General features: G+C 42.1%; 1 protein-coding gene across 30 annotated transcripts in view; it reads left to right on the forward strand.

Annotated features, from left to right (window-relative positions):
• Nucleotides 1-25,965, forward strand: part of scrib (scribble planar cell polarity protein) — an 82,149-nt gene that overhangs the window by 30,829 nt on the left and 25,355 nt on the right. For 26 of the 30 annotated variants that reach the window (XM_047156377.2, XM_047156379.2, XM_047156366.2 and 23 more), the window contains 18 exons: nucleotides 6,497-6,614; nucleotides 7,502-7,580; nucleotides 8,533-8,622; nucleotides 9,001-9,057; nucleotides 9,285-9,348; nucleotides 10,326-10,400; nucleotides 12,257-12,401; nucleotides 12,724-12,842; nucleotides 13,156-13,355; nucleotides 13,566-13,732; nucleotides 13,833-13,963; nucleotides 14,083-14,211; nucleotides 15,808-15,981; nucleotides 16,717-17,130; nucleotides 21,030-21,092; nucleotides 25,105-25,194; nucleotides 25,280-25,357; nucleotides 25,509-25,838. In XM_047156377.2, coding sequence (XP_047012333.1) covers nucleotides 6,497-6,614; nucleotides 7,502-7,580; nucleotides 8,533-8,622; nucleotides 9,001-9,057; nucleotides 9,285-9,348; nucleotides 10,326-10,400; nucleotides 12,257-12,401; nucleotides 12,724-12,842; nucleotides 13,156-13,355; nucleotides 13,566-13,732; nucleotides 13,833-13,963; nucleotides 14,083-14,211; nucleotides 15,808-15,981; nucleotides 16,717-17,130; nucleotides 21,030-21,092; nucleotides 25,105-25,194; nucleotides 25,280-25,357; nucleotides 25,509-25,838 — 2,523 coding nt within the window. The remainder of the gene's footprint in view (nucleotides 1-6,496; nucleotides 6,615-7,501; nucleotides 7,581-8,532; nucleotides 8,623-9,000; nucleotides 9,058-9,284; nucleotides 9,349-10,325; nucleotides 10,401-12,256; nucleotides 12,402-12,723; nucleotides 12,843-13,155; nucleotides 13,356-13,565; nucleotides 13,733-13,832; nucleotides 13,964-14,082; nucleotides 14,212-15,807; nucleotides 15,982-16,716; nucleotides 17,131-21,029; nucleotides 21,093-25,104; nucleotides 25,195-25,279; nucleotides 25,358-25,508; nucleotides 25,839-25,965) is intronic. The other 4 variants (XM_047156369.2, XM_053681873.1, XM_017472930.3 and 1 more) reach the window with 2 other exon arrangements.

A 25,965-nucleotide genomic window follows, 5' to 3' on the forward strand; every position in this document is an offset into this window, starting at 1 on the left:
CCCCCACTGCTGCTCCTTCTCTTCCATGGTGTGGGGGGTGGAGTGGACGTGTGAATGAGAGAGAGAGAGAGAACTTGCTGAATAGTAAACTGGACTTTCACTATCTCCTTACTGCAGCGGTACACTCAGCTCGTCAGAGTTGTGTACGCAGTGTAATGGACCTGCGTGCACTAACTCAAACTTTTACGCTCTGTCCAGTTATGGCTCTATGAATCAAACGAGTAAGGTTAGGCAGCTCCGCTCGGTACAGGTGGCTGCAGGTTTTTATAATACGGACACGCGATCGTTCACCTGGCAGTGATGCATTCTCACGTTACAGATTTGTTTTCGAATCCCTATCGCGAATGTTTGTGTATCAGGAATATGTAAGCAGTTGTCCCGCATTTCTGATAACTTCGATACCCATTTGCCTCAAACCTCCAGGGTTGGGGGTTCGGTTCCCGCCTCCACCCTCTGTGCACTCTGAGAGTTTGCATGTTTTGTTGTTTGTTCAGTTTTGGATGTACATCTTTTATTTGCTTAAATATTTATTAATAGTTGATATATTATTTCATTTTAGAAAGCGCAGTAGTGTTTATTTTTCTAGTAAAGTTCAGTGATCTTTTACTTTTGAGTGTAGTGTTTTCATTCAGTATCGGTTTTAAAAACTATCGGTGGATTATCGGTTATCGGAAGGCGCGGCCCAACGTGGTGATCGGTATTGGTAAGAGCCACTTGTGGTCGAAATGTATTTTTAATTGTTTAGAGTGAAATTTAATGTCGTGGAGCGTCCACAAGACAAGTTCGTTCCTGTTAGTATTTTCATTATATCAGCTATAACTAGTTTCCTTTTTTTTTTTTTTCTTCTTCCCCCTAACGAAGTTAATAAGACCCAAAAAAAAAAAAAAAAAAAAGCCTCGTCAGTCTCGAAGACGTTCCTGTGGCAAAAACTTTATCGACTCTTGCAAAGCTCCGACACCCAAGACTCTTTTATTAAACGTCTCCTTACATAAAGCTTCGCCATATAAAAGATGATCAGAATAGAAAATTAATCACCATCATCTGACCAATCAGAATCGACTATTCCACAGCGCTGTAGTGTAAAGCCGAGTAGGATTACGCACTGACACTGGAGTCTCTGTTAAAGTGAGAGCTTTAGGTTAATTTAACCCCGTCGTATGGAACACACACACACTCGGGGTCTACACCAGTTTTCCCATTCTCCTCTCTGCACATCTGGTAGCCATTAAGCTGAATATGTGCTTCGTTACTCATGACACCACGTTTTTGTTGGTCCTGCTGACTCTGCAGCCCATCTCTGCTTACCCAGGGGGGCGGTCTGTGCTGTTTTCTCCATCTCTCACTGTCTCCCTCAATCTCCTGCTCAAATATCATTTGTCCAAAAATGTATTCTCAAATATATAAATATTTGTAAACTCTCAAAGACGCTGACGGGCGTTTTATTCAATTGAATGCACTGCATGGGCCACTGCAGAGTAAGCAGTTACTGCGGCAGCCTGCTGCTTCTGAACTTTTCACGACCTTGAACAGAGGACAGGAAGCACGTCTAGTGAAGAGTGTGTGTGTGTGTGTGTGATTTAAAAAAATAAATAAATTCCACAATCATAGTAGATAGTCCATGCGAAAACAGTTCCTTAATGACTTGTCTGACAGATTTCTGCTTGGGTGTTAAGATTATGCTCATACATCTTGTACACAGAGATCTTTTCTGAGGAACTCATGACTCGATCTGCAGCGTGCTGATGTCACTGTGAGCTCTGACAAGAAAATACACAAGAAAGTCACGATGTACCGCTAACATGGAGAATTTGGTGGCTCATTGGATCACATCAAAAGGATGCTGACAGTGCTGCTAATCTAGTACTTGGCTCGGATGGCAGATTTTGCCACTGACCTGCTCGACTTATGATGTGTATGATCTGCGGATCCTGTGTTAACATTCGGGATATCGTTCTTGGTCCCTCGACTTGTGACGTTTTTGTGCCGGGAAGCAAAATGTCTGAATGAGAGCGAGAAACGATCTTGCATCAGCTTCTCGCTGTACTCCTACCAGTTTGTCTCCTCCTCCAAGCGACCTCATCATGGATTTGAAGCCATGTCGATGATATTAACTCCGTCACATGACTTTAAAACCAATCAACTTTCTGGGCATTTACAGTCCAGCTTGTATTCTCACACGACTCCGTCCTGAAACGTGTGGGTATGAAAGGGGGTCGAGTGAAATAGTCTTTGGTTTTTCTAGGTTAATATCAGTATGTCAAGTTTGATTCTGATACCACATGTAGTATCGCCATTCTCAAAACCAGAAAGATGCGCTATATGGCCAGAAGTTTGTGGACACTGGGGCGCAGTCAGCAGTCCAGTTCATCCAAAAGATGTCCAGTGGGGTTGAGGTCAGGGCTCTGTACAGACCACTCGAGTTCTTCCACTCCGAGCTTCGTGCAGAGGGCCATTCTCATGCTGGAATATGTTCAGGGCTCTTAGAATCTTAGAATTGTGTGCTGCTTAGCTTTTCTAATATTTATTGATTTTGAGCTGACTTGGCAACCACATGTCGGGGTTTCCTGACACTTGCTTATTCTGGCAAGTCCTTAGACACTTATAATAGACGGGGGGGGGGGAGTCACTGGATATCCAAAGTTCAGAATCTCGGTGTTGCATTCTTATTTAATTTTATGAATACAAAGCTCTCAAGTTGCACAGCGCTCCATAAGATAAAGAAAATAAATGGGTAACTAAATAATACAAACATGGTATTGGTAAACGACTCGGCGGAGTTGCACAGCGCTGACTCAGAGTTGTTAAAGAAAAAACAAGTTCTCACTAAGAACATTGCACACAAGCTAATTATAGTGGGTTTATTTTGTCGCTCCGTGCTGTATGACCTCAAACCGCACCATCATGACGTAAAGACACGGGAAGAGGTCGAGCTGGGCGATTTAAATAGATGCGATAGCGACATCGTGATAAATGATTATGCGATACACTTTATTGAGGTATCGTCGGTATGGCGACGGTGCATCGTTGGTAAAATTGACGTTTTAAAAAATTCGAAATGAAATGGTACTGAAGGGATGTCATTGATTTTTACGTAATTACAAAAAAAAGTAGGTTCTTTGTAGGCTTTTAAGAAAAGTACTGTCAAAATATCGTTTCTTTTCTTATAGGTCATATGTTGGCTAAACTACACATCGTGATCTGCATCGTGTACCGTAGAAACGTCTTGAAATATGTTCCGATGATGTTTTTGTCATCTCGTCCAGCCTTTGGAAGAGGGATGGGGTAGTCACATAATATGTAGGAGGTATTTACCATCACACGGCATCGTTTCATTAGCTCTGGTGCTCAACACTTATCTCGAAACGCGAGTATTTTAAAATTAGGCTCAATAGAATTTGGACTAGGACGTTATGATGTCATTCACAAAGAAGTAAAAGAGTCATCACACAGAACAAGGATTTAGCTGTATCCCTGAAGTGTAAACCGTTTAAAAACTCTAATAATTACAGAAGATCTCACCTGCCGAGTCTTCGTCGTTGCTTGTTGGTTAGATGCTGAAATTGCTCACGGTGGCCATTTTGCAGGCCGTAACCCAACCCTCACGCATCAAACCCCCACAAATTGATCCTGTGTGAAATAAGTACAGAATGCAAAGACATTAGCGGGGGAAAAACAACAACTTTTAAAGCCTTGTGCTGAAATGGAGTATTGATTGTAATTGAATATAAATAAGCCCTCATTCCTCATCGGTTAATTGAACTGTGTTCCTGGATGTATATGAAACTCGGAAGGAAGAGAACCGTTAGGAACTCATTTTTGTGCGTGCATGTTTATATATAAAATGTAAAGGGAAAAAAAAAAAAGAGTCCGTGTTGGAGTGTATGCGTACGGTCCCAGGCTCGCCAGACGGTTTGGCTGCAGCAGTGAAAGGGACTCATTGTGTTCGTATATAATCAGCTCTTCAGTAGAGAGCTTCCTCCTCTAATAGTCTCACAGCCAGAGCACAAGCCGCTCCTCAAGACAGCGGTCGTATTCTCTAACGGTCGTGCTCGGCCATGCGAAGTCGTATCCAACACGGAGAGAAAAACGAAATGCCTCAGAAACGTGTCTCACGTCTGCTTTGAGCATCCGGAGCAGTTTGAGATCTGCACTCGAAGTCTTTTGTGTGAAACTTTCTGCTAAGCATCGAGTTATTTTCAACATGCATGTGCATGTCTCCCATCTGGGTTACCCAGGGTTCATATTTATGTTGTTGTGTTATTCGAGACGCATCACCTGCCACCAGGACAGAGTCAGAAACTGAGACAGCCAGCTGCTGCCCTGTGTAATGTCTGTAATGTTATAACCAGATGTAGGGTTAACTAAGCCAAGGTTTTGATCAGGCTTTAAGAGCTTGTTTCGAGCTGCACTCTACCTCCTCGGAAGACCGTCTGTTGCTTATGCTTCATCTACTCTGAGAGACATAATCATGTCTTTGTACCGTTATTTGTCATGGAGAACTCTCGTCGATCCCTGCCCTTCTTTATCTTCTTCATCCCATCTTTCTATACTCAAAGAGCAGCTTTCATCCCTGGACATTCCCACATGCTTGCTCTTAAGTTGATTTCAGTGTTTTGACATTGTGTACCAGGCGATGTGAAGCACGCTGAAATCTTTTGGATCAGTTAGACACACTGAATAGCTCTGGCTCTGTTTAGCGCACACTGGATTCTCTGTTGGGTGACGTCTGGTTCAGCACCGCTGCTCAGTCTGCCAGAGCAGGGAGCAAAAAGGGAACGTTACAAGTCCCGGCCGCCGGAATGTTCTGAATGTGGCTGTCCAAAAAGTGACCTCTTGATACAGTATTTGCATGGCTTGTGCGAGTGTATGGAACAACAGTGGCATTTAAAAAATGGTTGGCCCCTTCCTGATATTCTTTATCACTACCTATTTGGAGCACTGAAAGGTTTCAGATTTTCTAGTACATCGCAGAATTCGTGCCCATTTTAATGACCCATGTCTTGTGGAAATATATAGCAAGACATCCCCATGCCACGACACTACCACCGCCACGTTTCGTGTTTCACATGCTTACAGTTAAGTGCTGTTTTGCTATGCCAGACAAAGGAAATCTATTGTCCTAAAAGTCTTGGGTCATCCAGGTCCTTTTTAGCAAATATCAGATAAGCTTTGGTGTGTTTTTTTGTTTGTTTTTTTTTCTTCTTGGTGGGAAGTGGTTTCTGCTTTGCTACTCTTCCATGCAGCACATTTTTGTTTCCGTCTTCCTTATTGTTGAGTAATGAATTTTGCCCTTAGATGATGCTAGAGAGGCCTGCAGTTCTTTTAGAAGTTTTAATGGAGTCTTTTGAGACTTTGTGGATGAGGTGCTGCTGTGCTCTTGGAGAAATTTTGGCAGGTCAGCCACTCCTGGGAAGCTTTACTACTGCTCCAAGTCTTTTCCAATTGCATTGCGGTTCAGTGGAGTCCAAGGAGGTCTCAGCAGACCCAGGCATTTTTGTGCTTATAGTGACTTGGAACTATGGTGAGATATATATATATATATATATATATATATATATATATATATATATATATATATATATATATATATATATATATATATATATAAAATTTAGGGCTGATTTCAGTTAAGCAATATCTGTGTGAAAAATGGGTGATTGGTGACTTTTTTTTTTTTTTTTTAATGAATTAAATGAAATAACGATTTTAATAATCAGTTATTAATCTGTGTTTTCCCATTTAATATTACATTTTATTTGATGATCAGAAAGTAATGTGATAAAGATGTGGAAATCTGGACGGGGGGGGGGGCAAATACTTTCATGCCACTGCATATGTACCTATTGTGATCTAAAGCAGGTCGAGGCACTTCTACAGTGTGTGAAGACTGAAATCCCTCATCGACTTCTGTGTGTGTGTGTGTGTGTGTGTGTGGTGTTTAGTGTTTTTTGTCTAGTTCCACCGCTCGACACAAAAGGGTGATGTCAGTGGAGATGCACGGACATGTTTGTGGTATTTGCGCTGGTGTATAGCACGCTTCTTTGGCAGATCCGGCACACTTTAATGTTTCAGTCCGTCACTCGGCTGTCAGCGTAGTAATTTGGCTGGAAGTGCTCCCATACACCAGATTTTAAGGGTTTGTGGGAATCTTCCTGTTCCTGCTCGCAGCCATTGCTGTTTTTTATGAGCTAATCCACTTGTGTGCTTAGACTTTAATACACTTGTAGCCTCTCCTGCTTCATGATCGAGAAAGCTACTATTTTTAGCTCGACTGTAGGTATGATTAAGTTTAAACATGTATTATACCTCGCACCCCATAAACTGTATTTTATGAGCGATTTTTTATGGCCTGCTTTATTATGAACATATTGTTTGATACCTAGACGTTTACATTGATGTGCTGTATTGTTGTGCCCTTGTATCTGAATACGCAGTTCATTGTATTGTAATTAAATCTTTTTTTTTTTTTTTTTCCTTTTCTTTTCCCCTCCCCCAGCCCTTCTTCAGGCTTTTGAACCTGCGTAAGCTAGGCCTGAGTGACAACGAGATCCAGAGACTTCCCCCTGAGGTGGCCAACTTCATGCAGCTGGTGGAGCTGGACATCTCTCGAAATGGTACCCGCTCACACACGTACAGCAACGATACATACTCACTCGCACCTGATCATCTACACCGCAAACACACCTGTCCCCTCACACGCTGGACAGCCAAGGTATCGTGGTGTTTACCGAATAAGGCATGGAACACGTTTCTCTCGTTCGCTCCACGTGTAGCGGAGGTGTTAGCGGCGGTCGCAAACAACGCGCGAAAGCACGTTTTGCGTCGGATTTTGCGCCGCAGGCATCATCGAACACCTTTAACTTGACCTTGTGGTCTGGGATCACTTTAAACACCAGTACCAGTGCTCTCACAACAGATCTGATGCGTTATGTCCTGGATGCGGCAGATTTAGACTCAGTCAGCGCACTGAGAGGTGAGAATGGGAATCGCCCTCGGCGTGTCCTTGTCGTTTAGTCGCTATCGGATCCCAGAGTGCAAGCTGTATCATGCGTTGCGCAAACACACAGCCACTCCCACAATGTCAACTCTTTATTGCTGTTTCCTTTCCCACTGGTGTGATACAGTTATCTCTGGTGTTAAGTCATGTTGATCTTTTGCAGGTAATCGCGATGACTACAGAACCTTACTAGCCTTACAGTTTAGTATGTTCGGGTTTCTGGGTCGTCTCATTTGATGGAAGAAATGTCCAGCACAATCGCAGTCCATCACTATTTATTGCAATTCCAGTGTAATGTAATACAAGCATAGTTTCTTTTTTTTTTGTGTGTGTGTGTGGACATCTGGTAACCATTAAAAACACCTGAAAAAGTGCACTATTGATTGCAACACTCTTATGGGTATGCAGTTCTTGCGGATTTCAAACCAACTCTCTCTCTCTCTCTCTCTCTCCCCCCTCTTTCTCCCTCCCTCTCTCCCCCTCCCTCTCTCCTTTCTCTCCTAGACATTCCTGAGATCCCCGAGACCATTAAGTTCTGTAAGGCGCTGGAGATTGCGGACTTCAGTGGAAACCCCCTCTCCAGGTTAGCGAGACGGTCGAACCCCAAATTCCAGTGCAAGTGTGAGACATTAGAGCTATGGGGGAAGGGATGGCGGGAAAAGAAGCGAGGCCGTGCAGCGTGTATCGGGAAAGCGCATTTAGATTTCCTCGTATATGTGAGGAGGGCATGTCTGAGCTGGATTCGAGGGGCGGTGTATGAATCTATGCGGTTGTAAATGATTTTAATCCAGTAGTAACTCTGGAGAAAATGACCTTTTAATATGTCGCCAAGTTAATAAACGACTCTCTCCATAGTGTAATAACACAACCCGGTGTTACATGCTCGCTGTGCCGTCGCTAAGTGCCACGAGCGTCACGGCCCTGATGCTGATTAGGATTATTTAAGACACGCCCGTTCGGGGTGATTATAGGAAATTGCAGCCACTGGTTAGAAATCCAGATTCACCAGGAGATATATAGCATGGCATTTCCAGGTGACGATAACCCAACTGGAGAAGTGATTGAGGCACTCTTTGCTGATTTAATAGCGGCGTATTGCTAAATAAACAAGTACTACTATTAAAAATGTATTCCTATTGAATTCTACCGGAATTTGTTCACATCTTTTGAGGTCTCTGATACTGACGCAACTTTTTGACACATCAGTTTTTAAAGGCGACCATTTCTTTGCGTCCTTTTGTGGAAAAGGAAAAGTCTAAGTGGCGTGATCAGGTTTCTCTTTGTTTTAGTATTATTTTTATTGTCCTCTTCATTTGTCTGGTGAAAATAAAGTCTCCTCAATCTCTCTCTCTATCTGTCTAACTTTCTCTCTCTTACTGTTTCTCTCACTATCTCCCTCTACCTGTCTGTCTCCCCCCCCCCCTCTCTGTTTCTCTCTCATTCCATCTGTTTTTCCCTCTCTGTCTCTCTCTCTCTCTCTCTCTCTCTCTCTCTCCCTCTCTCTCTGTCCCTTTCTCTCCATCTTTCTTTCTCAGATTACCCGATGGCTTTACACAGCTTAGAGCACTAGCCCACCTTGCACTCAATGACGTGTCACTACAATCACTACCAAATGACCTTGGAAAGTGAGTGTACACACACACACACACACACACACACACACACACACACACACACACACACACACACAATAACGTAAGTATTAAAGTAAAAGTACAGTATGTAAGATCGTCTTTGTCATAATTCAGCATGCTCTGCAGCATGAGGTGATTAAGAAATACCACCCTCTCCATACACACACACACACTCACGCACACGCACACACATACACACAGCTCTGGGGTTGGCTCTCAGTAGTGTTCATGCAGATGGAGGAGCCCCTCACTCTTCCAGACCAACTGTCACAACATAAATTTACCATCTGACTAACACACTTCTTCTGTGTTCTCTCTCCACCGCTTTTCATTCTGTCCCTCTAATTTGTCACATTTCCTGCGCTCCAGCTTGGCTAACCTGGTAACCCTGGAGCTGAGGGAGAATCTACTGAAGTCTTTACCCACGTAAGTCAACGTCTTTTGCAGGTTTTAAAGTTTACTTTAACACAGCACTAGGCTTTCGCGGGAAAAAAACGATCACAATACAGAAAATTCCAGATTTAAGACTTGCTGTGATAGGCATTGTGCTTCAAATCGAATTGATTTAAAAAAAAAAAAAAAAACAGAAAAGAAAGAAAAGAACATTGTTCATGTGTGTGTGTTTGAATATTGAACTCTCTGTGGCTTTGCAGCTCTCTGTCATTCCTGGTTAAACTGGAACAGCTAGATTTGGGCAGCAATCAACTGGAAGTATTGGTAAGGAAATAAGTAGAACGCACTTGATCTAGTTCACATACAGGTAACGTGTGCTACATAAACTCTCCTCTCTATCTGCTGCCTTCATTTTTTTTCTTTCTGAGTATGAGCGTTGTTTTCTTTGTTTTTTTTTTTTGTTTTTTTTTTTGTGCTCCACTTAAATCTCTTTCATGCCGTCATGGCAACACCCAATAGTTGTCTCAGTGGGGCAGGGTAAACAATACGGGATCACACAAAGGCGTCGCCCAGGCAATGCTGGTGATGTCATCGCAAAGCACTACCCACAGTTCCCTCCTGCATACGCCATCCATCTCCGTCCATCACACCTACCACCTGAGAGAATACTCTTTCATGAATCTGAGGATGTTAGTCTGCTGCCATTGCAGTGTTGTGTTGTGTTGCACGAAGGGCGAAAGTACAGTATTAAAAACGCAGGTTAGAAGGCAGACACTTTCCTTTTTGTGTTTCTATTGTTATTGTTATTGATATCGCATCTAAAATTCAGAGGAAGAGTTTTTTTGGTGTGGAGGAGGAGAGTTTGTGTTTCAAAGAAATACACCAAGCACCATTTAAACTACTTTGTCGTTTTAAGTTTCTAAGCCCCAGCACACTAGTCTGTGTTTATATCCGTGAAGCGGGAGTTTCAGCTTCGGGTCTAATTAATTTAATTTAATTTGATTTAATTTAACGCAGCGCTATCGGTTATCGGCCGATATCACACTGAATAATCGGTTAACGGTATCAGCTGAGAAATTTAGTATCGGTGCATCTGTAGTTAAACGTGATGAAGCAGATCAGACAAGACTTCAAGTTCAGAGCAAAAAATGACACGTGTAGCACTCGGTCAGGCCTTCAGGCTATTTAGAGCACATCTCTCTTTCCTTTGAGTCAGTCACACCCGGTGTGTGTGGGGGTTTTTGTTTTTTTCAAAGGTATTTCTGTCTTCCATCATACTCTTACTGTTTTTCTCCCTGTAGCCGGACGCACTGGGGGCTCTTCCCAACCTCCGTGAGCTGTGGTTAGACAGGAACCAACTTTCTTCGCTCCCCCCAGTGAGTACATGCAGCATCGAATACATTCAGCATCGATCTGACTTATTTCAAACACAGTTTTATTTATTAGGAACCGATCGCAGCAATGAACGTAAAATTAAATAAACTTGGAGGAGCTTGCTATTTTTTTAATTACCGCAGATTTGGGCCGAGACGCGTTACGTGACGCCATCACAACGCACTTTCGGCCAAATCCCTCTTTGATTCACGGGCGTCAAACATGCGTACAGCTAAAAGGTCTCATTTGCCAATAAATATCAATGTGAAAGGCCGTGCGAATCTGTTCCGTGGGCTCGGTAAAAAATATACGATATCGAAAAATGATATTGATTTGGGAAATCCCCGATTTGGTTCTTTATGTGCTTTACTTGAGAGGATGTGAATGTTATCTGTAGTTCACCTCTCGTCCTGGAGATGTCGCCATCTTTCAAGTTTTGAATTTTGAAAACCGGTTTTATTTCTTAAAGATGTTTTAAGTTGTTAATGAATTTCGCTGTTGCACATTCACAATGTTTTTATTTTTCTTGTTTACAGTAATGCGCATTGTGCAGTTTGTGTTTACCTTGTGTGCATTGCACATATTTATGATTTCTTGTTACGATGTTTGTTACTCAAAGTAAAAGTAAAAAGTCATTAAACGTAATTGTGTGCGCCCTGCTGTTAATGTAAATGGGTATTTCAGTAATATAGCTAAGTAGGAGTGTTTCACATACAGCATTTATATCAAAACATGGATTCCATGTCGGCAAAACGAACATTTTAAATGAAATATTGACGACTAATCGAAATCGAATCGAAACCATCTAAAGAAGAATCGAATCGAATTGCCAAATTGGCCGCAATACCCAGCCCTTCAAAAAAGTTGTATCACAAATTTAGAAAAAAGTTGCAGCAAAATCTAGCATTTTTGGCCGCAAAACACAGTTTGGTCTTTTGGTAACTAATTCATTTAAAGTACATTTGCTAATCCTCATTTTCTCCTTCAACTGCCTTAAAAAATGTCCTCCTTTGTTGTGCAAATTTAAATCTTGATGAGAAGGTTTCAAATGACTTGGAGTAGTTCTGTTGGCTTGGAAATGTTAAAAATAAATAAATAAACACTTGATATTGTATTGTAGTTTACTAAACCTAAAGAAATGTATCTTTTTAAATAACTTTACAAAAAAAGCTTTTCTATTCTCTCATTTAAAGATGTGAAGCTTTCCATTTAGGGAATAATAGCATTTCTTTTTCATTACGCTGTATTAGTGGAAATTTTTCAACCCAGTATTATACAAGTTATTATATTTATTAATGGGTTTGTACAGTTATTAGCCCGTTTGACTTTCTTAATTTTGGTTTAATCTGAACACAAAAACAAGTATTCCTCTAAATAGGGCTGGACCGTTCTAGGCTAGTCGAGATATCTAGATATCTTTTTTTTTTTTTTTTTTTCCAATCAAATTTTTAAAAATATTTTTTAATTTAATATTTTTTAATAATTACAGACTGACTAGAAGCAGCGATCTTATGTGATCTTTTACATCTTTTTTAAGAATGCAACACCACTGTTTTGCTAGCAATTTGTCAGCGACTCTATATATTGTGATGCATATCATGTATCTTAGAAACGCCTTTGAGAATCATATGATATTTTTGTCATGTCACCCACCGACCGTTACCTATAAATAACATGAACTTGTATGTGCTCAGGAATAGAAAGCTTTACAATTTCAATAAATAGACAAAACATCATTCTATCCATTTCAATAAGGTTCATGAATCGCATTTGTTGTAAAGGGGTCTGTGGCATTTATTTTTTTTTACAGTTAAGGGATCCCCAGCTCCAAAAATGTTGATCGCCTTCTTTTTAACAGGATCTGGGAAGCTTGCGCCGATTGGTGTGCCTGGACGTGTCAGAGAACCAGCTCACAGAGTTGCCCTCCGAGATCAGCGGCCTGATCGCCCTCACTGACCTGCTGCTCTCACAGAACCATCTGGACGCCGTGCCTGACAGCATCGGTGAGCCACTTAGTCTACTGTCAATGCTGATGTGAAATTTGGTCATGTACGTCTGACCTTTTGCTTTTTGTCTTGTGATGTTTTCTGTATTTAAACTATGCAGTGTTCTGTGAACATCTAAACTTAATCACATGCCTTGGTGCTGCTTCACTGTGTATGCACTGAAGAGAGAATATTTATGCTCGTTTTATAACTACAATACTGCCCTCTAGTGGCATTCTGTTTTTATGACCGTAGCTTCTCCTTTTACATTCCGTTACCTGCTGATATTGGCAAACTTTCTGTGCTCCTCTTAACTCTGTGCCTCTCTTCTTGTATATAGGCTCCTTGAAACAATTGTCTATCTTCAAAGTGGACCAGAACCGTCTGGTGCATCTAACAGATTCAATCGGCGAATGCGAGAACCTCACGGAAGTCATGCTGACCGAGAATCTGCTACAGGTACCAGAGTGCAAACTGAAATCTTCACGATCGTAATTCTTTATCTTGACCTGACCCTTATAATCTCGAGTTTGTAGATTAAACAAACCCTTTTCAGGTGCTTAGCAGTGTTTTGATTCTTCACTGAAAGTTCTAGTTACATATTAGGTTTAACGTGTGCGTTGAAATTTGTTGCAGAGCAACTACCAAAAAAAAACCCAGCATGGATTCTGTTGGATAACCGTGGTAACACCACAATTAGGCTCTGTTGTAATAATTAAAATGAGATATTCTTAATCCATTCTTTTCCGTCACGTTCTCCTGTCCCCTGTAGGCACTTCCTAGTTCTCTGGGAAAATTGAAGAAGCTGACCAACCTGAATGTGGACCGTAACCGCTTGAGCAGCGTACCCGCTGAATTGGGTGGCTGTGCCAGTCTCAACGTGCTCTCGCTCAGAGACAACCGCGTGGGCAAGCTGCCTGCTGAGCTCGCGAATGCCACGGAGCTACACGTGCTGGATGTGGCAGGCAACAGGTGAGGGCTTACAGATACTGCGGGTAATATTCAACTTCATTACCTGAAGTCGTCAAATGAACTCATTAACTGAGAGCATGGGAAAACGTTTCGACTGTAGTTTTCGGAACAGCATACCTGGTGCAGGAAGTAGACCAGAGACAGAGAACATACATGATGCCTGCCAACTAGTTCTTAGTTTCCTGTTTCTCTTCATCTTAATGTGTGTAGGCTGCAGAACCTACCCTTCTCACTAGCCAATCTGAACCTCAAGGCCATGTGGCTGGCAGAGAACCAGTCGCAACCCATGCTCAAGTTTCAGACCGAGGACGACGAGCGGACAGGAGAGAAGGTCCTCACCTGCTACCTGCTGCCCCAACAGCCTACCCCCAGCTTAGGTGAGGCTCATCTCCTTGTGCCTGACACTCTTGTCAGTTCTAACAGCTGCTAACTGACTGTTGAATGCCCTTTTTTTTCCCTGTTTCCGTGCGTTCTTAGAGAACCTGCTGCAGAACAGCGTGGACGAAAGTTGGCCCACAGACACTAATCTGAACAGAGTGTCCGTCATCCAGTTTCAGGACCAAACCAAGGCTGATGAGGAAGATGATGAGAGTGCAGCGGAGAAAAGGGTGAGGCTCTGTGTGTGTGTGTGTGTGTGTGTGACTACAGTGATCTGTATTTTAAGCTTTTCCTATGTGTCGTACAATGCTCTCAGGGTAATTTTGGTTATTGCTTTGTTTTGAACCAGCAGGGTTTGCAGAGGCGAGCCACCCCTCACCCTAGCGAGCTGAAAGTGATGAAGAACGTGATTGAGGCCAGAAGAAACGAGGCTTACACAGCTAAGCCAGATGAAGAGCTGGACTCCCCAGATACTGAGGTCTGTATTTGTATGTGTGTGCATTTAGATCCATCAAACACAAAAAAACGCACTATACTGGGGCGCTAGGCCCCACACAGATCACAGGGTGAGCGCCCCCTGCTGGCCTCACTAATACCACTTCCAGCAGCAACCTTAGTTTTCCCCAGGAGGTCTCCCATCCAGATCAGGTGATTTCCCGTGCTTCCATCAGGCGAGGCTGTTCATATAGGCTCTAACACAGCCTGGAGTTTTCAAACTGGAGTTTGCAACAAGTTCAGCTATGTGAGTAGCTCAGCTAGCTAAAACTGCCAATCTCAAGCCCAATATAAATTTCTAAATCTCAGATGAGGGCACAACTAAAAACATTAGCAAAAAAAAAAGTTAGCTAGCAACAACCACGTGTACTTTAATCTATCTCTACTTCATGGTTACCCCTGTACTTTGATGGACATCCTGTATCTGGAGGCAGGAAGAACCTCCTAATGTTCTGGGGAAAAAAAATAATGTCCCAGGCTTTTGGAACTTTGTTCCTGGTGCCTTTCAGAAACACTCCTGACAAGTATAAACTAGACTTATAGATAGTTCACTCAAAAATGAAAATTCTGTAATCAGTTGCTCACTCTCATGTCGTTCCAAACCCATAAGACTTTCGTTCATCTTCAGAAGACAAATGAAGACATTTGTCGAGGAAGAAGGAAAAAAAAAAAGCCAAAACCCGGAAGTGTGAAATTGGCTCATCGTCTGTCACGTTCATAAAATAACTCCCAGCTAACGGCTTTTGAAAACAGTTTTTATCATCTAACATGAAAGGATCGGTGTGTTCCTATGTATGAATATTGAATATTTGACCTTTTCTTTTAATAACACTTAGTAAGCGTTTGGACGCTCGAGTGAAGACACCAGTTGGTTAAGTTTAGTTGGTTAATTTTCCCCCATCCATCCATTATGCATTTCCTCGGCTGCGCAACTGTACGTCGTCTTCATCGCCTTGTTTTGCGCTTCATAATGTGCCACACGTTCTCAATCGGAGAATCCTAGCACCCGCACTCTGTTTACGCAACCATGCGCTTGTAATCCGGGCAGATGGCAGCGTATGTTGCTCCAAAATGTGTACATATTGTTCTGCATTACTGATGCCCTCACAGATGTGCAGGTTATCCATGCCATGGGCACCGACACGCCCCCATACCATGACAGACGCTGGATTTTGGACCTGGTGCTAATAACAGCCTGGATGGTCCATTTCCTGTTTGGACACGGCTGCTGTTTTGTCCACTAACCTTTTGAAATGTTGACTTGTTGGACCACAAAACACGATTCCACTGTGTAGAAATGCTGTGTATGCGTGTTTGTACGGGCAACTACCATAGTAGTGCAATAAACAAGAGACGGATGGTATTCAAGAGTGCAAAAAGCAGTAATATTGTACAGTAAGGTTTATTTATTTATTTTTTTGCCACATATTAAGACCTACACTGCAGGATATATCTCTTCATTTAGTATTTAGACGTTTAGTGCAAGCAAATAGTTTGTCTTAACGTTTACATTTAAAGCATGTTACTGAAGCAGGCCTTCTTTCTTGTCGGAGCGTCACTGTTTATCGATTGTTTGCAGGAGAAACGTATGAGCGGATTGTCCAATCAGAGCCACGACTCCCAGGTCTCGAACAGCACTGCCTCAGCTAACTCTCGCGAAGAGACGCAGAAAGTAAACGGTATCGAGGTGGAGCTTAATGAAAGACACGCGCATGAACAGGACGACGAGGAAGAGGAAGCCGAATACACTGAGGTATCGATGGAATGTGCGGTCACCGTCCACTTTATTAGGAACACCTGCACATTCATGCAGTGCAAAAAAAAGAGTCATGCAGATACAGGTCAAGAGCTTCAGTTAACGTTCACGATAAAGATCAGACTGTGGAAACTATGGGAATAGGTCAAATGCAATCTCTGTGACTTTAACCGTGGCGAGCTTGTTGGTGACCGATGGGCACCAGTTGAGTATTTCAGAAACTGCTGACCTCCTGTGAGTTTCACACACAAGTCTCTAGAGTTTTCACGGAATGGTGCAAGTTGCTGTGAGCCTGTGCCCATGATAGCCTCAGATTCCTGTTCTCAGCTGACAAGAGCAGAACCCAGTGTGGTCTTCTGCTGTTGTAGCCCATCCACCTCAAGGTGTTTCCACCCACAGGACTGTCACTCACTCGATGCTTTTTTGTTTTTCGCACCATTCTGTGTAAACTCGAGAAACTATTGTGTATGTGTAGAAAATCCTAGGAGGTCAGCGGCTTTTGAAATATGCAAACCAGCCCATCGGAATTGCACTGCTGCCACGTGATTGGCTGATTAGATAGCTGCATGAATGTTCAGTTGTATAGCTGTTCCTTAGAAAAGTGGACGGGAGTGTATATTTGTTTAATATATCATTAGCATGACTTTCAGGTCAAATAAACGGCCCAACTAGATTAAAATCCACACTTTTTGGGCTGTGGTTAATATTTCCATGCATTTCTAACCCCACCAGCCCACCGTGCACTTTGCCGAGGAGCCCATTATCCGCGGCGGTGACGAGGAGGACGACGACGACGAGAACGAGGAGGACGATGACTGCGAGCATAGCGACAATGAGGCTCGGTCAGCGCCCTTCCCCGCCGAGAAACAGCGTCTCATTCGCAAGGACACGCCACACTACAAGAAACACTTCAAGATCACCAAACTGCCCAAACCTGAGGCTGTAGCTGCTTTACTAGAGGGCTTCAGCCCTGACGCCCCGACGTCAGCCCCCCGAACACCCAACGACGAAAAGGATGGGGATGATGAAGATGAAGAGGACAATGAGGGAGCATCGGTTAACACCCCTCTGTTACGGAGACTAGAGGCGGCTGAGCAAGAGGACAGCAGGCTGACTCAGGTGAACAGCTCGCTGCAGCCGGTGAAGGTAAGGCTAATCCAGAGCAGGAAAGGCTCGACCTTTGCTGGTGAGACGGAGAGTGTTTGTTACACTCTACTGCAGTGGAGGTTTGAGGGGTAAAGACAAGAAAAGGACAGATGTCTCATAAAGACATGCTCCATTCATAATGATACAAGCCTGTTATGTATGTTGATCAATTCCATGACCTGTGTAATAGAGTCTATAGTTTTCAAATCGTAGCCCTTGTAGTTGATCGTAATACAAAGTTTACGATGCTCCCTGCTACTTACTTTTTATTTTATTTATTTAAATAAAGATTCGGTGCTTAATTATAATTTGACTACGCGGATATTAGCATGAGATTTACATATACAAGGCAAGAAAACGCTTTATGACGTGTCACTCCTGATGTATGTTAAGTACATTCTTAGTCGGATCGTCATATCACATGCTGACTCTCATCCCCATATCCCAGTGTAACCTCCACCCGCTTTCATGCCGTACTAATTAGATCCAGGGCAATGAAGGACACTTGATCACAGATTAACGCGACAGGGTCTGTGTAGGCAACACTGCGAAACACTAGTGCAGCAACGCTTGGTAGATTTGCTTGTTTTATTGACAGATAGGATTGTCAAATGACAACACCCCTTCCTTTTGGCTTTCCTCTTAGTTCCACACATGCTCCACCTTCAACACCTCACCACGCCCCTTTCGAGCACCGCCTCAACCCACCCCATGCTCTGCTGCTCCTCATCATTATGATTTTTTTTTTTTCTCCTTTCCAGGAAATCACTTCGCTTCCCCCCCCCCCACAAGTGTTGTGTGTAAGGCAGTGGGTGAAAGGCAGTTCATTTCATAAAAGTTCACTGATAACATTCAGTTCAAAGTAACATATTTGAATGAATCCATGATGCTTACTATAACTGAGCTGTTTTTCCCCCCTCAGAGCCACGTGAGACGCTTCCTGGCCCCCTGATCCTATCTTCATTAAACAGTTCATATTAGCTAACAAAAAAAAAAAAAAAAATCAAATCCTGTGTTTTTGTGCATCGAATCATCAGAAATATAGGAAATCTAGATGCTACGCTAGTTGCTGTTCCTTATTATTTTCATACGTCTTTACCCCACCATATCAGCAGGAGATTGAATCCCTTGTAAGCCACGACCGGTCGATAATCAGATGCTTCTTCCCCGATAAAACCGGCTGCAACTTTCTTTATGTTCAACTGATTTTTTTTAACAAACACTTTGCTTTGTTACAGTCAGCATACATTTGGTGTAGATCTGTGTCTGTAATGTAAGTATACGCTGGGACGGAAGTGAGAGGACCTGACTGTCCTGAGCAAGCATTTTAGCATTTTGCTGCTACTAATAGTGTTAAATCTGCTTATTAGAAATGAAATGTATTTAATGATCGTATAATAATCCAGACTAAAGATTCCAAAGTGTTCCTTTTAAATTCATATTAAATGAATCGACAGTAACACGATTGCCTAATATCACAAAGTATGATCTTCACGTGTAAACATAATGCAAGAGTGTTTCATGAGAAACACAGCTTACCAAAAAAAAAAAAAAATGTTACCCAAGATTCTGTGAAAAGTTCTACCTCGTATTCTTGCCTTTGGGGCATATGAGATTCTGGGACAAACCAGAAACTCGTCCTCATGAAGAGAGCAGCACCACCACACGCATGTGAAATGTAACCCATCACAGCATCTCCATTTTCTATATCCGTGTCGCATTCCCAAACCAAATGGGATCAGGGACCCAGGAAGTGTGCGCGTGAGATTGTGTGTTTAAATGTAGACGGTGTGATTTTTGTTTTGGTGTGCGGGACATTGTGTGTACTGCGTTAATGCCACATGAATGTGTACATTTTCTTCCTTGCTCTGTGTTTGACCTTAAACCATGTGACGAAGAGAAAAATCCGTTCGAAGACAGCAGCGCAAAACCTCCCTGACGGCCGTCTGCTTCGTGGGCCACCTAATGAACTTTGATCAAGCTCGAGTTTTAATTTAGTTTAAAATCATCTTTAATTGAAGTAACCGCTTACGGCTGTACAATTTGAAAGGGGCGACTCATTGATTTTTGCTTTAGGTAGCAAGATCAATATGATCGCATTAATTAATATATATATATATATATATATATATATATATATATATAATACACACACAGTTGCAATCAAAATGATTACCCCATTGTAAATCAGGTTTATTGTCAAAATGTACAGACTTTCAGTTGTTTGCGATGAACAAATCTAACAAAAGCAATTGAGCACAACGAATGCTTCAAGTGGTTTCACCGAATTCAACTGAAAATGCAATTTATAATGATTTCTCCAGTTTCAAAATGATTCAAGCCCCTGAATAGAATCCCTCACAACAGCACAAATATGCAGTCCCGGTGTTGTCAAGCACACCTGATGCTAAACTAATCAAGGGCTTCATTAGTTGCAGCAGGTGTGCTTGAGCCGGAGCACATGAAATACCTGAACTGGCTAGGGGTAGAAAATGTATGAAATACCTGGACGGGGCAGAAAAAGGAAGGTATCAATGGCTACAAGCAGATTTCTGAGAAGGCAGGTTGTGAAAAACCTTCGCGTGACTGCAAAAGACCTGCAGCGAGACTTGGTGGTAACAGACACTGAGGTTTCAGTGAGCACCGTAAGGGGCGTACTAAAAACAGAAGGTTTCCATGCCAGAACTCCAAGACGTTCAGCACTACTGACCCAAAAGCACAAGAAAAGTCACTCAAAATCATATAAATAAGCCACAGAAGTTTTGGGATTCTGTTCTGTGGAGCGATGAAACAAAACTGGAATTTTTCGGCACAAAGGATCAGCGGTATGTCTGGAGAAAGAAGAATGAAGAAAGAACACTCTGTCCACAGTCGAGCATGGTGGAGGCTCGTTGATGCTCTGGGGCTGCTCTGCATCCTCTGGCACTGGAAACCTGCAGCGTGTGGAAGGCAAGATGGATTCATTGAAGTATCAGGAAATCCTAGGAGAAAACGTCATGCCTTCTGTGAGGAAGCTGAAGCTTGGGAGTCATCGGTCCTTCCAACAGGACGATAATCCCAAGCATACCTCAAATTCCACCAAGACTTGGTTGCAGAAGAATTCCTGGAAGATTCTACAGGGCCATCACAGTCACCTGACTTGAACCCCATCGAAAATCTCTGGTGGGATTTGAAGAAGGCGGCTGTAGCACGCAAACCCAAGAATATTACTGAACTGGAGGCCATTGCTCATGAGGAACGGGATAAGATTCCTCACGAACGCTGCCAGAAGCTACGCATCTCATTTGCAGCAGGTCACAACAGCAAAAGGAGCTCTACTAAGTACTAAAGATGATCGCCATGAAGGAGTTGAATAATTTTGAGACTGGAGAAATCATTATAAGTTGCATTTTCAGTTGAATTTGTGGAAAAACATGCATTGTGTTGAACTATTTCAGTTTCTTTTGTTTGATTTGTTCATCGCAGACAGCTGCAAGTCTGTAAATTCGACAATAAACCTGATTTGCAAGGGGGGGGGGTGTGTGTGTTTGAATCATTTTGATTGCAACTGTGTAATTTATTATTTCTGTGATGTAATACATCTCAGTATTTCATAATCTAGTGATGTCGCCTACCCGAAGCAAAAAAATTGACACAGAAAAAATCTGCTGCTCTGCTCTTCTCGTGTGTGTGTGTGTGTGTGTGTGTGTGTGTGTGTGTGTGTGTGTGTGTTTGTCGAGTGGTGCTGTAAAGTCCATGTGTAAAGTGTGATTGTACGTGTCTGGGTGGAGTGTTACTTCCTTGTTCATTCTTTTGATGGGGTTTGTCCTGGGGGATGCGAGTGCTGATGATTTTTATTTCTCGGTTTTATTTTGGCCTCACTAATCCGCATGCCCTCTTGCTGGTTCCTATCCTAACAGGGGGTGTCATTTGATCAAGTCAATAATCTGCTGATTGAGCCTGCTCGAATTGAGGAGGAAGAGGTCTGTACCTACTCTCTCCATCCAGCTATCTCTCTCTCTCTCTCTCTCTCTCTCTCTCTCTCTCTCTCTCTCTCTCTCTCTCTCTGTCTTTTACCTTCTCACTCACTCAGTCTTCACCTATGGTTAGGAAGTGGAGGAGAAGAAACAGACCACTGGATAATTGCGGCCAATGGCTAGGGAACTGCTCGCCGTCACTCAACACATAAGCCACAAATGTGATGGAACCCTGTTTCAGAGAAAGCGATTAAACACTTGGGATCATGTGACTCCTAATCAGTGTTTTGGAAATTCTATTGTGCTTGCCAAATGCATATAATTATGTATATGTGTGTGTGTGTGTGTGTTTATTTAGTCATTTATTTATTTTATTTTATTTTAAATAAAATGCCTCCTTTACTTTAGGATGAGCTGAGATCCTTGAATTAGTATTATTATTATTAATTTAAACCAGGGTTCCATTATACCTGTGGCTTGTTTGTTCCCTGCTGTGTCTGTCTGTCTGTCTGTCTGTCAGTCTGTCAGTCACTCTTTTTCTTTTGGTCTGTCTCACTCATCTGTCAGACTCTGTGGCCCAGGAGCAAGTAGTATCAAGGCACTGTAACGTAAAGATCGATTTCAGTACCGTTCTACAGGTGTCATTTTGACAGAGGCAGTGTTCCCATCACTTGACGGGTAAAATCGATAGCACACCAGCGAAGTCGCATTTCAAGACGTCTTCTTGAACTCGTACGTAATGCATTCAGAAAGTATTCAGACCCCATTATGAGCTACATTACATTACAGCGCTGATGCATTCATTTTTCTCCCCTCATCAATATATATAAAGATCATCCATAATAAAATTTAAAAAAGCCATAACTGGGTTTTTTTTTTGTTTTTTTTTTACTTTTTTTTTTATATAAAGTTTTAAGTTTGTTAAAAATAATTTAAAATTTTTTTTTTTTTTTTTTTTTTTAAAAAGAACCATTCCTCTCTGCAAAACGTCTTTAGTTCTGTCAGGTTGGACTCTGTTTTCTCGGCTGTGTGTATGGGTCATCGTTGCATGGGAAATGGAGCTGTGCTGATTATATATAAAAAATTTTTTACTGTAAAACAAAATTTTGTTGAAAAAATCTTTTTTACAACCGAAGATTAAAAAAAATAAATAAAGACCAAAAATGTCAACCTCCCAGTTCCATCCTCACCACGATGTCTTCTCTCAAAGCTGCAACAAAAGCCATAAAACACTGTTTCTCCCTTAATAGTTAGAAAACACTTACGTTAACTACTTTTATTTTTTTTAAAATGCCTTAAATACAATATATCTAATCAAACTGGGGGGTTTATAAAGTCCACAGTGAGATCGTTTCATCCCGCTGGCGATGCGGTGTACGGCCCGGCCTCGGCCGAAAGCAGAGAATAAGCTCACAAGCAAAGTACACGATTGAATTTGATCGTAGTAAAATCATAGTAAAACTTGAATACTTGTGAAAATGTGCTGGTTGAACAGTTCAAGTGAGATGATGACCCAGAAACATGATACAAGTTAAATATTGGTTCATAGTGATGCTGTAATTTTAGTCAGACTGCAGTATTTTTTAACTCTAGTAACTCTAGAGTAAATGGGGGGGAAAAAAAAAAATCAAACTATATCGCATTTTATTTTGCAGAACGTTTTACTCCCTCTCCACCCTCTAGAGACCCCTGTTGGTCTGATTTAGGAATGATCACGTTCCTATCGCCACGGTTCAGCGCTCAGGGCACCCTATTATTAAGGTCCTATTATAAAAGTGTCTTTTAACTTCATTACCATGTAGCCACTATTGTGCCCACTGCTTAAGAATTTTTATTTAAAGTAAAGAAGAGACCGCAGCCCATATGCTTTGCTCCATTGACTCGTAGATCACATTGATGTCATCAACACGAGTCGAACTGTTTAACTAGCCTGGCTGTTTTCTCTGTTATGTCGGGAAAGCAATAACAGCTTTAACTGGAGCGAATACCCTAACAAATAGGAATAATACTATTAGGTTAATGCAAAATTGATACACCTGGCAAATTGACGTATTTTCTTAGTCATATCCTCTAAACAAGGAGTTCTCAAACCTTTTACCGTAAAAATTTTACTGTAAAATAAATGCCAAGGACCCCCTCGGCACAGACTGTTTTTAGTGACCATGATGAAACAATTCAAAGATCAGGCTCACTAGTAAATTGTCTATTTAATGGAGCAGTTTTCATTAGTCCAGTTTAGATTAAATCCTTTCAATTCAAGTGACTGGTCCATCAGGTTAATGGCACATGAGAATTAATTAATGTTTTGTATAATTTACAACTTTTAATAATGATGGGTTGTGATTTCTACCGTTGTAACAAAACTTCAAGCAAAAAATAAAAATCGCGCGCCCACTGGCGATGCTTCACAGACTCACCGGGAGGTAACTTGTAACTCGAAATTTTCGATCTCAAACTAGGAACAAAAAAAAAAACAACAACTAAGAAAGCCCCCACAACTTGGAATTCCTATTCGGAAAAAGTCGGGATGTTCTCCTCCCGCCTTTCATCAAATAAACATGGCTGCTCATAGCATCAACAGTAAACAGAACGGCTTCTTTTATATTTAAGCTATATATACACTAGTGTTTACTTTTTAAAGCACTCAGTATATTCGCTTGTTAAATCTGTAGCACTGATTATACAGTATGCCGTTTTGAGGAGGGAAAATATACATCACATCACAGTTAGCAGGATATAATGTTGAAAATAAACGGCAAACACGGAGGCATCAGTGGTTTTTGTTTTGTGTTTTTGTTTTTTGTTTTTTTCCCCCCTACTTTGTACCTCGAACAATGGGGAAGGAAAAAAAAAAAAGTAATTCCGAGCTCCAATCTCCCCATCCTGAGTTAAGTCGGATGCAGCATCAGTCGTCTGATCACTACTTCCTGTATAAACCAGACTGATTTGCAGACATGCTGCCATGTTTAAATGTTAGCAAGTGATGACTCGTTAGTGTTATCAGTGAACGCTGGCAAAATGTCATCGCTTATCCATATATTTGCCCGGCATTTGTCACACAGTTCGATGTAAACATTGCATAAATAACTCTCTTGACCCTTTAAATTCAACATTAAGTGTGGAAGTTTCACTGGCCCAGAGCGTCACTTCATTTCAGCCCTTTCCATTCCTTTACTCACCTTTCTTGTAGACCTATGTCGTCCACGTGTAGCGTTCACGCCTGTGTTGCATGGCCTGCTTTCATAGAATTGCCAGCATCCATCTTGTTCCTCAGCATATTTACTTCCGCCATTATCAACTAATGTCTGGTGCTTTGAAGTAACGATGTGGTTCTTCACGTATTAATCCACTTAGCATGTGTCCGTTTCCGTATGTGTAACGTAGTCCATATGTAGACGCCGTGGGTGTTTGTTTAGCTAAATGTTTGCCGTCTTGCTTAGTCTGGTAACTAATGTGGATCCAAAGAGGGGTAAATAAAATGTTCTTGGCATGTGTTAAGAGAAAAAGTGCATGCGTTTTTGCTATCAATCCACATCAGTTGGATCAATATGAGACTCCATATCTCGTTCCAACATTCATGGCATTCTCCTTTCCCTGCGTCCGTAAATTCCTGCGAGATTGATTTCGAGTAAAAGGTGATGGATAATTCAACACGTTCATAAAGCCTCATCCTTGAGGCTGCCCAGTGTTCTGTTCACTGACATGCACATTTTGGCTTAGCGGTCACATGAGAGTAAGGAAAGGAAACCATTCTGAATGTTTGGATTGGATTGGATTGTCTGGCACTGTGACTGCTGCAGTGTACACTTTTCACCAAGCTGTCACTTCCTCTAGATTAAGCGTAGTGTTTCAAAACCATTGATCGAAATAAAGAAGTGGACATTAATTAGAGGAGAAATTTGTCCAGTGATTAGTCCCTTCTTTAATGATTTAACTCCATGTTTATGGAGGTAAAAAAAAAAAAAAAAAAACGGAGAGAGAATTTGTTGAATGTCTGACCCTTGCATTTTACCCGTAGCTGGTCCTGAGCATCCTGAGACAAACTGGTGGATTAGGCATCAGTATAGCTGGGGGGAAAGGATCCACTCCTTACAAGGGAGATGATGAGGTATATTTGTTTGTCATTAGATAATTATTGATGTTCTTGTCATAGTGGGCATGCTGGTTGAATATTTGTTTGTGTTTTTCTGTAGGGTATCTTTATCTCACGAGTGTCTGAAGATGGTCCAGCTGCACGAGCTGGGGTCAAAGTGGGAGACAAATTACTTGAGGTACATCTGCGTTATTGCGGTGTTTTTAAAATTCCCGTCGACCATTAAAGGGTCCAGAAAAGGGTCGAGAGTTAATCACACCATGCATTTCCGACGATCTGTAGCCTACAGCAGGACAAAACTGTAACTCACTTCCTTCCTGTGGCCGCAGGTAAACAGGGTCGATCTGCAGGGGGCGGAGCACCACACGGCGGTGGAGGCGTTACGGAGCTCGGGAACGGCAGTGACCATGACTGTGTTGCGTGAGCGGATGGTAGAGCCCGAGAACCCTATCACCACTACACCCCTGAGACCAGAGGATGATTATTTCCCCCGGGAGAGGCGGTCCACTGGCCTTCCTTTCAGCCTGGAGCCTGGATCTCCTGCCGTTAGCACAGGCCCCTGCCAACGCCTGGCCACCTGCTTAGTCCGCAACGACAAGGGCTTAGGCTTCAGCATCGCTGGGGGAAAAGGCTCCACGCCATATCGGACAGGAGACATGGTAAATCTGGAATACTACACATGGAAACACTTGCTTGTATCTCCCGTCTACTTCTGTCTCACCAGTTTATTTTTTTACTATTTTATGTTGAAAGTATCAAACGAATAGCATTTTAGGCAAAAACTAC

This window comes from Ictalurus punctatus, chromosome 7, assembly GCF_001660625.3.
Source record: "Ictalurus punctatus breed USDA103 chromosome 7, Coco_2.0, whole genome shotgun sequence".
Classification (NCBI taxonomy): Eukaryota; Metazoa; Chordata; class Actinopteri; order Siluriformes; family Ictaluridae; genus Ictalurus; species Ictalurus punctatus.